The sequence below is a fragment of the Ahaetulla prasina genome, chromosome 6, assembly GCF_028640845.1.
Source record: "Ahaetulla prasina isolate Xishuangbanna chromosome 6, ASM2864084v1, whole genome shotgun sequence".
Taxonomy (NCBI): domain Eukaryota; kingdom Metazoa; phylum Chordata; class Lepidosauria; order Squamata; family Colubridae; genus Ahaetulla; species Ahaetulla prasina.
The window spans coordinates 53,439,663-53,457,203 of record NC_080544.1 but is presented as its reverse complement, the minus strand read 5'-3'; the positions used below and the strand labels follow the sequence as shown (position 1 = coordinate 53,457,203).

The 17,541-nt window shown below is 40.0% G+C and overlaps 1 protein-coding gene across 1 annotated transcript in view; it reads right to left on the bottom strand.

The window, feature by feature from the left end:
* LOC131201293 (guanylate cyclase 2G-like) overlaps positions 1 to 17,541 on the bottom strand; it is a 68,303-nt gene that overhangs the window by 18,798 nt on the left and 31,964 nt on the right. Inside the window, exons 5-12 of the mRNA XM_058189111.1 lie at positions 17,256 to 17,400; positions 16,543 to 16,678; positions 15,485 to 15,588; positions 14,194 to 14,360; positions 13,577 to 13,726; positions 8,697 to 8,780; positions 8,069 to 8,173; positions 1,198 to 1,269 (exon numbers count right to left, since the gene is read on the bottom strand). Coding sequence (XP_058045094.1) covers positions 1,198 to 1,269; positions 8,069 to 8,173; positions 8,697 to 8,780; positions 13,577 to 13,726; positions 14,194 to 14,360; positions 15,485 to 15,588; positions 16,543 to 16,678; positions 17,256 to 17,400 — 963 coding nt within the window. The remainder of the gene's footprint in view (positions 1 to 1,197; positions 1,270 to 8,068; positions 8,174 to 8,696; positions 8,781 to 13,576; positions 13,727 to 14,193; positions 14,361 to 15,484; positions 15,589 to 16,542; positions 16,679 to 17,255; positions 17,401 to 17,541) is intronic.

Below are 17,541 nucleotides of genomic sequence, written 5' to 3'. Positions count from 1 at the left end.
GCCGCTGGGGGAGATCATCCGTGGTTTTGGGGTGAGTTGTCAACTATACGCTGATGACACTCAGCTGTACATTTCCACCCCAAACCATCCCAACAAAGCCGTTGATGTGATGACCCGGTGCCTTGAGGCCGTTCGGGTCTGGATGGGGACGAACAGACTCCAGCTCAACCCATCCAAGACAGAGTGGCTGTGGATACCGTCGTCCTGGCACAGTCAATTAACTCCATCTTTGACTGTGGGGGTGTGAATCGTTGGCCCCCAGGGAATCGGTGCGCAATTTAGGCATTCTCCTGGATGCGTGGCTGTCTTTAGAAAACCATCTGACGGCCGTCGCCAGGGGAGCTTTTTATCAGGTTCGCCTGATCCACCAATTGCGCCCTTTCCTGGATCGGGACTCGTTATGTACAGTCACTCATGCCCTCGTTACTTCCCATCTGGATTACTGCAATGCTCTCTACATGGGGCTCCCCTTGAAGAGCACCAGGAAGCTCCAACTGGTACAGAATGCGGCCGCGCGGGGGATTGAGGGAGCTTCCCGTAGCTCCCATGTAACACCTCTCCTGCGCAGGCTGCACTGGTTGCTGGTAGTCTTCCGGGTGCAATTCAAGGTTCTGGTTATCACCTTTAAAGCACTCCATGGCATGGGACCGGGATATTTACGGGACCGCCTACTGCCGTCGATAACCTCCCATCGACCTGTGCGCTCCCACAGAGAGGACCTCCTCAGGGTGCCGTCAGCCAGACAATGTCGGCTGGCGACCCCCAGGGGGAGAGCGTTCTCTGTGGGAGCTCCGGCCCTGTGGAATGAACTACCCGTTGGGCTACGACTTCTCCCTGATCTTCGGACCTTTAAGCGCGAGCTCAAAACCTTCTTTTTTCATCAAGCAGGGCTGGCCTGATACAATTTTAAATTGAATGTTTTAATGGGATTTTAAGGAGATTAATTTTATTTATAACTTTTATTTAAAATTTTTAAACTTTCAGCGTATTGAATTAAATTTTTAATGGTTATTGTATTTTAAATTGTTTCGATATTTATGTTTTATTTCTGCTGTACACCGCCCTGAGTCTTCGGAGAAGGGCGGTATAAAAATATAAATAATAAATAAATAAATAAATAAATAAATAAATAAATAAATAAATAAATAAATAAAATTGTCCTTGTGGTACAAAATAATTATTCTATGCCATACTTACATTGACTATGTCATAGGCAAAAGAGATTTTGAAAATCCAATCCAGTTCAATAGCAGAATGTAATAAAACATCCTAGAAAAAGAATCAGCACAGGAATCTTATAGTTTGGATTTTTTGGGGGGGTGGGGGAGATGGACTTCTGATTTATTAATACAATTTATCCTTAATCTATTCCATATGTTTCTATATAAGTTCAATGTTTTTAAACACGATTTATTTATGGCAGTTCATTATAATGCAGTTTACTTATGAGAATTTCAAAATGTTTACATTTGAAAACTAAGAGCACAGTCTAGGTTATAGGTTTATACTTGCACACACCACTTTGCTGCTGCTCAGTTTAGGACATTTCAATCAATTTGTAATGTCTCATGATGGCAACAGAAAATAATCTTATAATCTCCTTTAAGGGCTCAGAGCACTGGACTGAGAACAGGATAAGAATATGAGCCTACTCCTAATTTTCCATACAGGGAATGAATTAAAAGATTGGAGTATAAAGTTTAGCCATACATTATATATGTTAATGCCTCAATTTGTCCTACTCATCAATGGCAGTTCTATTCTGGTTGAGCATATTATCGTATTTTCTTTGTAGAAATTCCAAGGATAAGATACTCTAGCAGGCAAGAGAGAAAGCTCACAGATGTGATACATAACAAAAAATCTTGCAAGCACCTTGCAGGAATCAATAATTTTTTGTTTATTCCTAATATACAGAGTCTAGGGGTTTAGTTTTTGATTTCTATTCTTGTCCATCAAATGCCAGTATTGTAAAATGTGGCTTGAAAAACTGTATTGTTGAAGAACTTTTTGAAATACTTTCTCCTGCCTGAGATGCAATTATTGTAGCTTGGAAAATCAATGCTGGTAAAAGGTCACAAGTGAGACACAGTTTAAATCAGAAGCTGAATTTGTGCCTCCACAGCATCCCTGTTTCCAAAGATAGGAGTAAGTTACATATGGCTTACACCCCAAAATCTAGATATTTTATTTATTATATAAAACCATATATTTATGTATTTATGTTCTCTATTTTCATCACAACAAATACCAGTGATTGCTTTGTTTCATTTCTGATTTCATTTCATTTCATTTCTTTATTTCAGTTGATTAAATTACATCACACTTCTTTGCTTCAATTTCATTTCTGATTTATCATTTCATTTCTTGGTGTTCTAAACCAGATCCAATGGGCAGACCAACGGTAAGACTTTTTTGAACTGCTTTTTGAAAGAATTAGAATTGGTAATTTCCTAGTAATAGAACACAAGTACCATTAGTGTTTCCAATCCTTGGTACTTTCCAGATCTATCATTAAAATAATAAATTAGTCTAGTGCATTTGGACCTGTTGTAGTGTTGTAAGTCTGCCAATTAGTTTGAGGCTTAATTCCTTCTTCCAAAACAGAGTTCATGCCTGAACAGAATTTATGTGGCTACATATTCAGCTTTATTGCAGAAACATGGTTATTATGTAACCATGTCATTCCTGGATGAGCTATTAAGAATGTAATGTATCTTTAAAAGTTTTGGCGGGAAAATAGCACGTTGCTGATTGGTTGAAGCCTCCGGCTAAACTGTATATAAAGAAAGGTTTTTCCCAGCACTGGCTGCTGGGTTCACCATATAGTAAAGAGCTGTTGTCATTACCCTGGTCTCCTGCCTCGTTATTGCCCGAATCTAACACTGGCGACGAAGGTGGGATTTCGAGGCTAAGAGCGCCAGGAAAAGAGCTGAACTCACCAGGAAGACGTGAACCCAGCAAACAAGGGCGGAAAGCAGCGATGTCCGGCTACACACCGCCAGCGCCATTCGACCCAGCTAAGGAAAAATGGGGGTCATACATGGCTCGTTTCGAGTGTTTCCTCGAGGCGAACGAACTTCAAGGAGTTTCAGACAACAGGAAACGAGCGTATTTCCTGAGCCACTGCGGTCCAGAAGTTTTCGACACCGCAGAATCCCTGGCGGAGCCAACGCCGGTACAGTCGGTACCGTGGCAAACTCTGCAGACTTTATTGAAAGCCCATTATGCACCAACGCCATCCAAGTATGTGCAACGGTTCGAATTCGGGGAGCGCAGACAGCAAGAGGGCGAGTCCATCAGCGCATACATGGCCGCCCTGAGGAAAGCCTCAAAACATTGCGAGTACCGAGACTTGGATGAGGCATTGCTGGAGCAACTCATCCGCGGGGTCAGGGACATCCGTTTGCGGAGGCGGCTGCTGTCTAAAAGCAACCTAACGCTGGCAAACGCCTTGGACGAAGCCAGGGCTCACGAGATGTCTACCCAAGCGGCGGAAACCCTACAAAAGCAGGTCGCACCAACGGCTGGTGCGAAATCAACCCCAGTCCACAATGAAGAGGTCCAGGCCGAATCGGACGGTGAGGAGGAGGAAGGAGTCTTCCACACCGGGAGGCCGGAGAAAGACGACCGGGGTGACTGCGCGAGTTGCGGAGGGCAACACCAACGACAACAATGCAGATTTAAGGATGCAACTTGTCGGCGATGCGAAAGGAAGGGGCACCTAGCACAGGTCTGTCGAGCTCCCCAACCTTCCCGCCAAAAATTCAAACCGGCCAATCAGAGCGCGGGAACGGCGAAGCGGCCCGCAAGTGGTCAGTTTAAAAAAGGCGTGAAGTTGAATCAGACTGTCGTGAGAGTGGGTCACGCATCAACACGCCTAGAGAAAAAAATCTTTACAAAGGCAAAGATTGAGGGGGTGCCGTGCCGATTGGAGGTGGACACCGGCTCATCGATCACGATCATGTCCTGGGATTACTCTCGTGAGAGCCTTACCCGCCATCGCAAAGCGTAAGCTGAAACCACAGAAATTAAAGGTACAAGACTACCAAGGGAATCGCATCCCCGTCCGAGGGGTAACGTCCGTCCATGTCGAGTATGGACAATACAAGAAAACTCTGCCCATCACCATCGTTGATGGGACCCTGCCAAGCTTGTTGGGACTGGACTGGTTCCGAGCATTGGGCATGGGAGTGACTGGAATCTTCAGAAACGAAGTCGACCTCAAAGACGCACTCGTGAAAGAATTTGGGGACGTTTTCAGAGACTGCCTGGGCAAATACACGGGGACCCCTATCTCGTTTAACTTAGACCCCCAAGTTGCCCCTATCCATCTAAAGGCTAGAAGGGTCCCGTTCGCCCTAAAGCCCAGGATTGACCGGGAACTGGACAAGCTAGTAAACCAGGGAATTCTAGTGCCAGTTGACCATGCTAAGTGGGAGACCCTATAGTCACCCCAGTCAAACCGGACGGGTCGGTCCGGATTTGCGCTGACTACAAGGCAACGCTTAACAAAGCGTTGCAAAGAGTGCTTACCCGTCCGGTGGTACAGCACTTACTGCACTCAATGGGGCAAGGGCAAGTTTTGCCAAGCTAGACTTGGCCCAAGCCTATCAACAGCTGCCCGTAGATAGCAGCACAGCCAAGCGCAGACAATTGTGACTCACAGAGGGGCTTTTAAGTGTACCCTGTTACAGTTTGGGGTTAGTGTGGCTCCAGGGTTATTTCAGAACCTAATGGAGCGGCTATTGCAAGGCCTACCGGGGTGGTACCATACTTTGACGATGTACTGGTATCCGCTGAGAATCTAGAGGAATTAGGGGTAAGGCTGCGAAAGTTTTGGGCATTTTCCGTCTGCCGGTCTCACAGTTAAACTGAACAAATGCCAGATCGGGGTTGAGTCTGTGGAATTCCTGGGCTACCGGATAGACAGGGAAGGGATTCACCCCACTGAGAGCAAGGTACGGGCCATCAGGAAGGCCCCGGTTCCAAAGAACAAAACGGAGTTACAGGCATTCTTAGGTCTGGTCAACTTCTACGCGGTATTCTTAAGGAATAAGGCAACAGTAGCCGAGCCGCTGCATAAATTACTAGCAAAGACGGCTGCATGGTCTTGGGGAAAGGCGGAAGCTAGGCATTCAAGGGTAAAGAATCTCCTATCGAGTGATAGCCTCCTTATCCAATACAATGGCACGCTGCCATTAGTGTTAAGCTGCGATGCATCTCCCTATGGGGTGGGGCTGTGCCCAGGCACAGGTTACCAAATGGCACAGAAGCCCCTATTGCATATTACTCCCGAACCATGTCATCAACTGAAAGGAATTATAGCCAGCTTGATAAGGAAGCCTTGGCTATAGTCTCCGGAGTAAAGAAATTCCATGAATATGTATTTGGTCGTGATTTTGAAATCATCACGGACCATAGACCTTTGCTAGGTCTGTTGGCAGGCGATCGCCCAACGCCCGTGGCACTTTCGCCAAGACTGACCCGATGGACTATCTTCCTGGCAGCGTATTCTTACAAATTACTACACCGCCAGGAAAGGAATTAGGCATGCAGACGCCTGAGCAGATGCCCGTTACCAGAGACTATCAAGACCCCACTCCGGGATACCAGTTCTGCTAATTGACTCTTTGGACTCTGGCCCAGTCACATCCAAAGAGGTGGCTCGGTCAGATAAGGACATTACAATTAGAACTGTAATTGGTTGGGTACAAAGAGGTTGCCCCGGTGCGCCGGGCGAGCGTTTTAAAGAGTTTGTAAAAAAACGTGGGGAACTCTCGGCTCAAGGGGGGTGCCTGCTATGGGGGGATCGAGTGGTGATCCCGGAGAAATTGAGAAAAAAGGTATTGGATTTTCTTCACGAAGGTCACCCAGGGATCGTGAGAATGAAGGGTCTAGCGAGAAGCTATGTGTGGTGGCCCCTAATGGACTCGGAAATTGCTGAAAGGGTAGGGGAATGCCAGGCCTGCCACGAGGCCAGACCCCTACCCCAACGGCCCCGATTCGGGAATGGGAGAGACCCCAGGGCCCTGGTCTAGGATCCATATCGATTTTGCCGCCCTTCCACGGCCAAACCTTTTTGGTAGTAGTCGATGCCTACTCCAAATGGCTGGAAATCATTCTCATGAGATCCATGACAGCCGATGCCGTGATCTCAGTCCTACGGCACCTATTTGTAACCCACGGGTTGCCCGACACTTTAGTCTCCGATAACGGCCCGCCATTCACGGCAACCCAGTTTGAAGGGTACTTGGCAGAGGAGGGCATCCGACATGTCCTCTCGGCGCCTTTCCACCCTGCGACGAACGGCCTTGCAGAACGCTTCGCTCGAGCGCAAAGGAAGCATTGTCCAGAATCAGGCCAGGCGATTGGCAAACAAAAATTGATACATATCTAGCAGTCCAACACAGAACCCCCTGTGTAACAACTGGCCGCAGCCCGGCCGAGCTATTAATGGGTCGGAAGCTTAGGTGCCCACTAGACCGTTTAAACCCAAACTACACACCAGACGGTTACAAAGGGGCACACGGTAAAACAAGAGAGATGGCAGTAGGCGACCTAGTGTGGGCACACAACTACAGCGAGGGCCCGACCTGGTTAGCAGGAAAAGTCCTAGAAATAACAGGACCAAAATCATATCTAGTAGAGATAGAGGATGGCCGGGTATGGAAACGCCACATAGATCAAATAAGGAAACGCATAACCGATAAAGCAGAATCAGACGAAACAGGCCCTGACTATTCAATGCATAAATCCACAGCTGACTCAAACCCGGGGCAAACGCAGGACTTATCTGAGTTCCAGGAGGTCCAGCGACGCCAACCGGTTCCTCCTGAAAACAGCAGGGACGACTCTGCAAATAATCCAGGGCCGGATGGCCTAGAGGAGGAGCTGAGAGGAACAAACAGTCCCTCCGGTCAGCTCGACTCACTCCCAGAAAATGCATTGCGCAGGTCCGAAAGAGTCAGGAGACGCCCAGTCTACTTGCGTGATTACGTTGACAAATAAGATGTTAATTTCATGTAAATATTGGTAAAGTGTTTTCTGGGAGGGAAGGAGTGTAATGTATCTTTAAAAGTTTTGGCGGGAAAATAGCACGTTGCTGATTGGTTGAAGCCTCCGGCTAAACTGTATATAAAGAGAGGTTTTTCCCAGCACTGGCTGCTGGGTTCACCATATAGTAAAGAGCTGTTGTCACTACCCTGGTCTCCTGCCTCGTTATTGCCCGAATCTAACAAAGAATGTGTTCTTTACCTGTATTTTATTATTATCTAAGTATTAGTTGAGAAAGAAGATTAAGCAAGATTAAAGTTCTTAATTCTATAATACTGTGTAGAATAAGATTTTGAATCTTGCTTAATCTTCTGTCCCAACTAATACTTAGATGATGATGATGATGATGATGATGATGATGATGATGATGATGATAATAATAATAATAATAATAATAATAATGTATACATGTAAAGTACACACTATTATTAGTTCATCCAGAAGTGACATAGTTACAACTGATTATATTTGTGCAATAAAGCTGAATATGTACCAGTTGCTTTCCAAGAAAAAGTATGATCATCAGCTACTAAGAAATGATTTCCATCATCTCAAAGGGAAAGTGATCATTTTCAGTGTCTTTCCAATCACTTTATGCCACTACAGAAAGCATGAGGGACTGGCTACAAATACATCTTTCCCTTATTTTATAGCTTAGGGATAAGCCAAAAAGTAAAAATGGGAAAAAGACTGAGTGTTTAAAGACTGACTATTTAGGGCAATCCCATTTTTGAAGTAGCATACAATTTTCTCCTTACTCTGGCAGCCAGCCAAGAGGTTTAATTTTCTGTTAATCTCATTTCTGTTCATATGACACAGTTAACATTTATTACCTTGTTTGACTCAATTATATATGTCATACAAAAAGGCCAAAATGTTATATTTGGGAAAGCGTTATAGACTTTATGTTACTCAAAAGGTAAGTATTTCATAATATGGAATATATAAAATGGAACTATTTTTAACAGTACTGTAAAATTAATACTTAGCCATTCTTTTGCATAATGCTTACTTTTAGGCTTCCCTTCTTACAATAATGCATTACAATGCAGATATTTGGAACTTCTGGACATATCCCATAGAAGACCACCAGATTTTCATGTCTCAATTCTCTCATCTGAAATAAATAAAGTTTGGTTCATGCTTATCAATTCTTAATTTGTTCTGCACAGACCCCAGCCTATATTGGTATCAAACTCTACGGGAAGTCATTTACACTTGATAAGACATATGTCTCTGGTTCTGAATGGGATTGTGTTTCCTGAAGGACCAGATTCACAGCATTGGTTACCAAGAACACTTACCAAGTAAGACACCTTTCAATATACCAGTTTATCAGTGGTCTTATCAATGTTTTATCAAAATTGTCACTGACATTGTAAAATAATTTTTATCCATTGTAATGGAGAAAATGTATTTTAATTGTTTTTTTCCACCAGAGAAGAAAATAATTTGGAAGATTTTAAAATTAAAGAAATCATTGTAACTATGAATAACTAGGCTATTTGGATAACTTGGATATTAGTAACCCAGGTTATTAACCTGGGTTCAAGTTTGAAATTCAACGGTAGAAACTGAAGATTTAAAGAAGACACAGATTTTCAACAGAGGATTTTAAAAAGCTGATCAAATAGACATACCATTTGAATCTCTTGAAGAATTGGTGGTTTCCAAACCAAGGCATCTGTTTGGTTATCAATGAACTTGACAGCAACAAGAATACCCTGAAACAAGACCAAAAATGGTCAAACAAAAGATTAAAAGAAGAAGAGCTTTTATTTTGTGTGCTTTAACATAGAAACCATCTTGGAATAGTGGTCCACTGTCTTGGAACTGAAACGTCACTTCCAGAAGGCCGATGGACAAGTAGAAGTGCCTACTTAGTGGAGTGAATAATGGATATCTCCTCTGTCAGTTTCTTTTCAACATCTATATGAAGCTACTATGTTGGCAGAAACAATTTACTAATGATGCTCTGGCATCTCACTCCCAGGCTGAACAGATGATGTTATGGAAGTGCTCACCCAGTGTCTGGTGGCCTTCATGATCTGGATGGGGAAGAAAGCTTGACTTAATCCCTGCAAGACAAAATGATTTTGGATTTAAGGGTCCAAAAATTTTAGGGACATTATATCTTTAAATATGAAAAAAGTTTTATTTGGCAGCTTTTGCACAATTACATCTAGATTTCTAGATACATCAAGCTTTCCTGGTCAGGAGGCCCTGCTCAATCTCATACCCTAATCACCTCTTGGTTGGATTTACTGCAATGTACTCTTTGTGCTGGAAGAACATCCAGAAACCACAGATGGTGCTGATTGCAGAATTGGTTATCTTGATAGGCTTAGGCCACCCTGCTATTTCAGGAGCTGCAACTGTTGTCAATTGCCTTCTGTATGTGATTTAAGATATCAGTGGTTGCGCAGAAGGTCCTACATAATTCTAGACCTGCTGAGGGGGCCACTTTTTCCTGTATTTTGCTGCCCATCCAGCTAGATAAAATAGGGCCAATTCCTGTAGAGGAATTCAAAGTCAACCTTGATAAAGGTATGTGGGACGAATTAAGAGAAAACTGTCATGGAAAAGTAGAAAAATGGTTAAAATATATTTAATATATCTAAAAAATATATTTGGTATAAGAGATAGCAGAGGGAAACTGACAGGCTACTATGATTCCATTATTTTACATTACAACAATAAATCAGCACAAATCAACTCTCATGTAATCATGACCTGGTCTACTTTAAAAGTCTGACAATTCTTTCTAGGTTCTGTCTCTCTAAAATCTCACATAATGGATCCTTAGAGGTAAACATTTCTGGTGGCTACCACCCAGTAAAAATTTAATCCATTTAATCCCTCCTAGTGATCAGGATAATCTTGAATAACTTTCTGTTTCATCTTGCACTGGAGAAATGTCTTGGCTGCTTAGAAAATCAGTCCCATTCTATGGGAATGGGCACCATAATAAATAAATAAATCCCCCTCCAAAAAAACTTGCCTAGATATTTAATTTTGAAATGCATTCTGGTGACTTATTTGATATATGTTTATTCGAAATTGCTCTCAGTTAAATTGATTTAAAATGAAAATTATTGTTTTATAGATGACGCTTAAAATTATGACCAACCCCATCCCAAAAAAAGCTACTTATGACCCTATTTCAAAATTATGACAGCAGCAGGCCTGCAGTTATTTGTCCTTACAAACCCCCTCAGAGTCCTGCAGTGGACTTCTGCCTTTCTCCTCCCACCCCACCAGAAGTTTACAGCGCTTGAGCCTCCTCCCCACACACCCATCATGGCCCATGTTTATCTTCTGAAGCTCTCCAGACCTCATTTTATGTAAGGAGAACATGGGCTGTGCTGCAGTGATCCAAATGCAGCTACCATTTTGTCTCTACCCACAAATGATTGTGGACAAACTGCTTCATTTTGCTGCCTTAGAGAGGTATCAACAGTGATAGCTTCTGCAGCACTATGCAGAACTTATTAAAGCAGCAAAATTAAGCCATTTGTTTCCAGGCCGTACAGCAATGACCCAAATGCAGCCACCATTTTGCTGGCAGGGCAAAAAGGCTTTCAGGAATGTGCCATTCAACCACGCAAAGAAAGAAGTTGTCCCAGAGCTCTGGAAGGCCTTGGAGCTTCAAGGGATAAGGATAAATGGTGAGAAGGGTGTCTTGCCAGGTGGGAGGGAAATCAGGTCTAAGGTCTGGGAGGACCCTATGGGATTGAGAAAAGGCCTGTGGGGAGCCAAGGCGTGGAAATTAGATCGGGGGAGTCTTGGGAGAGTCTGGGGAGACAGGCCTTGTCCTGTCCAAGGCCTGCAATGGCCTCCCAAATGCAGGAGGCATTCCACTTAACAGCCCATAAATTTGTTTTACATTTCATTGGGAGTGGAGGGTTGGAGGTAGTTAGGTGACATGTTTCACCTAATGACTGCTGTGATATCTGACCATAATGGATAGGCTCCATTAGGATCATATTTTGAGCACTCTCTGCAGTACCCCAAATTACTGCACAAGTTATTATCATAATATTCTAAACCCAGCAAAATTATGCTTTAATATTTTGGAACCTCATGACCTTCTCAAGTTCCATCTCAATACAATAAAAACTTTTACTTTTGTAAGTAAAAGTTACAAAAGTTGCTGTTGTTTTAAATGTTAGTGTGCAATAAATTGGAACTGAACTGTATTTTAAACAATGTAATAAGAGTCCAGGTTTTATAAAAAATCTGTTCCATGACTTCTCCAATAACTTCAGAGAATTGTGTTTTAAAAAACTATTATATTTTGTCCAAGTATAAAATTTGTAATCCGAAGTGAGCAGAAAATGTAATATTTTTATATAAAAGCATAGTAAAAATGTGTAGCAAAATTATTGCTTAGTAATTATTGTAAAGTATGATCACCTTCTCAAGAGAAAGACACATTGATGAGAACTAAAGAGAAGGTAAATATACCTAAAGAATTAATAGAAATTGAAGACGGCATTTACTACAGATAATACTTGCTTAATGACTGTTCAGAGTTATGATAGCCTTGGAAAGGATGCCTGTAAAGTACTTCCTACTATCATAAAATATTGTGCTGCCTTCTGCCAATGGTCACATGACCACATTTCATGAACCTGACAATTAGTTTCATTTAGGACCAATTGCAGTGACCACAGTCAGGTGATCATAAAATTCTTCAGCTGAAAACAGCAAAAAACACCCATTGGATTTTCTGAATTAACGACCAGATTCTGATAGTAACCACATGGCTCACTTAATAACAGCTTTAAGACCATGGTAAAAATGGTTGTAAAATTGAGTTAGATAATGTAGTGCCCAGCTTTGGACCAAAATCCTGGGCCGAATTGTGGTTGTAAATTGAGGACTACTTGGTACTTGGAACTGCAGGAGAATCCTAGAGAAAAAGTAAAATGCAGGGATAGAACAAAACTAATTTAAACTTTTCTAAAGTTCTTAAATTTTCAAAAATATATTTTATAGGTCTATTAGATGTAAAATGTTTCATGGAATGAACTGTGTCCTGGGAAAAATCAGCAGGGCTAAGACAATCATTCAGAAAAGATGTTTCATATTCAGTGGTGGGCTGCTGCTGGTTTGGACCAGTTCGGGCGAACTGAAAGTTCTGACGATCAGCTGGCCCCGCCCACCCATCACCACCCTATCCTGTTCTATATTTCCTTCTTTCTAGCTCAGCTGATTTGCACTGCATAGCTGATTTCCATGCCTCCACTGTTCTACTTACCAGGGCTGCCTTAGAAGGTAAGCAGCTGAGTTTCAAATTGCTGTATTTTGAACACTGCACGCAAGCATTAGGCACATTTTCATGCAAAGCACGTACTCACAGAACCAGTTGTTAAATAGTGGTGGGGATAGCCCACCACTATCCATATCTCTAGGTAGTTCTTGATTTGCAACTACAATTGGGACCAGAACTGTTGCTAAGTGTAGTTATTGAGTAAGTTATTAAGTTAGTTATTAAGTAAGTCATACCCAACTTTACAAGTTTTTTTGCCGTGGTTAAACAAATCATATGCTTGTTAAGCAAATCTGTCCTTGTCCATTGACTTTGTTTGCTTGAAGCTACCTGGGAAGGTCCCAAATAGTGATCATGTGACCTTGGGATAATGCAACCATATAAATTCATGCTGGTTTCCAAGGACTCACAAATATAATTCTGATCATTTTACCACAGAGACACTGCATCAGTTGTAAGTGCGAGGACCAGTCTTAAGTCACATTTTTTATCATAACTTTATATGACCATTAAACAAATGACTGTAAATCAAGGACTCTATGTACAATTATAAAAATGAAGGAAGTTTCTTCAATTCATAAAAGCAGTTGTATCATTTCTTAGGGCTTGTCTAACTGTTTTGAAAGAAATTTGAGGTCATTTCCTTTCACTGTATTTCATAAACTGCCCAGGGAGATTTAAGTGAGATGGGCAGGGTAGAAATACAATAAAATAAATAACTAATATGTCTATGTACAGCCACTTATAATACTTTGCAGAAATATATTACCCAATAAATTTTGATTTGGATGGTATACAGTTCTACACTGCATTTACATTAGTCTAAGAATTTCATTTAATTCCAATTTCTACAAAGCTAATCAAATAAAGATGTCTTCCCATTCCTATCTAGTATCCCATATTCTGTATTTTATACTGCTGACCAGCTTGTGCTCTGTAAATAACAGAAATACTATTAAACACAACAGAAATTAGAGAAATGCACTCTTATTTCATAATACATCTACTGTGGTTGGGATATCTATATATCCCATTCCTGATTGTCTGTCTGTCTGTCTATCTGTCTGTCTGTGTCTGTCTGTCTGTCTGCCTACCTACCTACCTACCTACATATCTTGATGAACGTATCTTTTCTTTTTTGTACACTGAGAGCATATGCACCAAGACAAATTCCTTGTGTGTCCAATCATACTTGGCCAATAAAATTCTATTCTATTCTATTCTATCTATCTATCATCTACATACCTGATATAATCCTACTGTAGTGAAAAAATCTTCTTTTCCTTGCTTGTCTTTCAGTGAGGAATAATTCCTGCTGGAGATAAACAAATTAGCCCCAACATTTTCTGTTTCTTCAGGTTCTGATGTGCTTGCTTGAGGCAGATCATATTTTTCCTTTCAAAGTGAATGTAAAATGTTATATTAGGGATTCTAATGTCAAAACAAATCTTCCATTAACATCAAAAAAAACCCCTTACTCTTCTAGACAATATCAAGGCCTTTGTGATCACAGGAAAAAAATCTAAACTATCCTATCAAGATAAAAAGTCTTGCTTTTTGGAAAACCCAAACCAATGTTATTGAGTCTTCCATCTAATGATATCAGAAACTTCTGAGTTTTTTTTTACCATATCTTTGAACTAGAAAAAAGAAATAAGATTACCATTGATTTCTCTAAATACGTTTCCTTCCAATGCATTTAATGGAATGGATAGCATCAATAAGAATAATTAGAATGGACGTCATATTTCTGTTTCAGTTTTAGTTTAATATGTGTTAATTTTCCCCTACTTTGTGTCCAATAGTTGTGTTAGACAAGTATGACTTCCCCAGCTTCATCATTATGGCATGTAATAGTTTACCTTATTATTATTAAGAAAAATGATATCTTCATAGTTAATTCTCCATCCAGGATCATTGATTTGCTTTTGAAAGTTGCCTTTATAGATCTTCATAAATATTGTCACACCTATGGTCCCCAATATGGTGATTATCAGGAGAATGATCATAACAATCAGAGCTGTACCTTCTAATGATAAAAAATAGTACAGGTCATTATGAAATTGGCAGAATGAGCACAGTCTTAGTGAAGCACGCTATCTGATACAACAACTGAATTATGTTTTAGAAATCTCAGGACAACAAATCTATCAAACAATTCTTCCATGTTATAAATATAGATTTTAGAATCTAGAATTTATCAAGGCAATGAGAATTATGGATAAAACCTTTTTCTATTGGTTAGGAATAGCTAAAATAATTATTAGACAACTTTGGAAGAACAAAACTGATTTGCAGCAACAATGTGTCATGTTAGTCAACATTTCCAGATGTTACTGGATTCTGGTTCCTACCAGCTTCAATTAGTATAGCCAATTACCATAATTCAACATTACTTGGTGCTATCCCCAATCAGATGCAGCTTCATATTTAATATTAGCATTTTTTAAAAAAAAGATAGGAATTTAATTCAATAGTCTGATCTACAATAAAATCTAGAATAGGATTCAGATACATAGTATAAGGTGCAATCTCTGACATCAATACAATTGAACGTGTCCAGAAATATTTTACAAGAAGAGTTCTCCATTCCTCTGAAAACAACAAAATACCTTACCCCACCAGACTTGAAATCCTAGGCTTAGAAAGCTTAGAACTCCTTCGCCTCCAACAAGACCTAAGTTTAACTCACAGAATCATCTATTGTAATGTCCTTCCTGTTAAAGACTACTTCAGCTTTAATTGCAATAATACTAGAGCAACTAATAGATTTAAACTAAATGTCAACCGCTTTAATCTAGATTGCAGAAAATATGACTTCTGTAACAGAATCATCAGTGCTTGGAATACTTTACCTGACTCTGTGGTCTCTTCTCATAATCCTAAAAGCTTTAACCAAAAACTTTCTACTATTGACCTCACCCCATTCCTAAGAGGACCATAAGGGGCGTGCATAAGCGCACAAATGTGCCTACCATTCCTGTCCTATTGTTTTTTTCTTTTCTTCTTCCTATATATATATATGCTTATACCTCCTAATATTTACTCATATATGTGTTTATATGCTATATAATCTTTTTGTATGATACCTACATATATTGTTGTGACAAAATAAAATAAATAAATAAATAAACAAGTAAACATCACACTCACTGGTAGCTTGAATTTTACAGTGTTCATTGTGAAATCCACAAACTGGTTTGTCTTTAGGTATTTCTCCGATTGACCAACCAATATAGTTAATTTCTACAGTGGGACTAAAGATAATAAGACAAGATAAAGGTTAACATTAAAGGTCAGTTGTATTTTTACAGAAATACCTTTTTTTTATTATTTACTGTAAATCACATAATATTCTAAACTTGTGAATCAATCCATACTTTATATAGTAACTTATTTATATATATTATATTATTTTTGTCACAATATTTTTTTTTCTTTTTTGTATGTTTAATAAAATGTGTATGAATCATAATTCAAATAGAAAGGGCATTACATTCCAGTAAATGCTCCAGTAATTACTAAACATATGGAAGACATATGGAGAAAGAGAAGGAGAAGACAGAGAGGGAGAGGGGAAAGAGAAGTGGAAGGGAGAGGGAGAGGGAGAGGGAGAGGGGGAGAGGGAGGGAGAGAGGAAGGGAGAGGGAGGGAGGGAGAGAGAGATCTAGTGGCTAAGGCACTAGGCTAGAAAGTGGGAGATGCTCCCACTTTAGCCATGAAAGCCAGCTAGGTAAATTTGGGCCAGTCACACTCTCTCAGTCCAACTTAACTATCCGACCCAGTTTTGGTGAGAGACATTTAATGCTTGGAGACCACCAGAAAATGATAGGGAGCAGAGTGGACTTGATAGTTGAGAAAATATCTCAGAAACGCAATGTCAAGCAACTTTCTTATTATTACCAAGAAAACTATATGGACATGTTCATGAACTCAGTTTTAAAAAGACTTGAATAGATTCTGTACACATGAATTCATAGAAAAAGCAATCCATGAAAAGCAAGGGTCAGATTGCTCTAACTATAAAAGAACTATGCTTCTGCCTGAAGTTGGCCTAAATTCATGCTCCATAAGATAAAGACAATAAGCTACTCTTTCAATAGATGAATAAAGAAACTATATATTGTTCTCAACAAACTAAATCTTTATGTATAATATTTTCATGCTATGTGAAATATTATATTATGGAGTATATATACAGGCAGAAATACCTTAATGTTCTTCTGTAAGTATCAAAATTAAGAACAGGAATGAAGTGAGTAGAATTTCCAGATTCCTGAAGATCATACACGGAATAATCCATTTTTCTTTCACCCAGTTTATCTATGTGCACAGGTCCAGTGATGCCTAAATAACGAAGACATTTAAGATACAGATGCTTAAACATTTCTTATATACCTTATTTGGGACAATTCTTCTGTATCTTCAAAATCTGCAGAGATTTTCAAGAACAGTATTAATCAATAAAGCAATCAGAAAAAGGAATTGCTTTATTGCTTCTGCATTTAAAAACAGTCTGATTCAAACATTCACTATGTGAATAATGAGAAAAAGATATCTTGTCAGATCAGATCCTTCCCATTTTATCTTTGGTTCTGCGCACATTTGATATTCAATACCTAAATTGGGCAATGTGGCTATAAAAATATTCCCATTCTTGTTTATATGGAGATCCCTTAGAAATTATTCTACTTTCAGATATGATCTTCACATGACACAGTTACCCATTATATGCTCACACTTATTTATTCAGCCTACTTTCTGGGTTTCCATAAGATACTATAAACTAACCACATAGACTAGTTTAGACACCATCCCAGCTTCTTTATATTTTGTGTTTGGCTAACCCATAGCCAAAGTTGTTGTATTATTGGCCCTGTCAACTTACAATGACTGTAGTTATTACATTCATTCACAAGCTTACCATATAGAGGGGTTTTATTATAGCCTTTTAAAGTGCTGATTAATGCCCTTCCATCAAGAAAATCCTTTTTGTCTTCTAACATTTCTTTTACAGTTGATGCATAAAGCAAAACAGCATCATGAAGGTATGCAGCATAAGAATTTAACTGAAAAAAGTTACAAAAGATACAAGTTTGGACTTCTGCGGGAAAAGGGGTGCATATCCTTAAAACTGAATGGTTATAATTAGACTGGAGACCAGGGTTTTTGCTTCTTTAAAATATGGTAGAAGAGGGATTTTTAGCAGT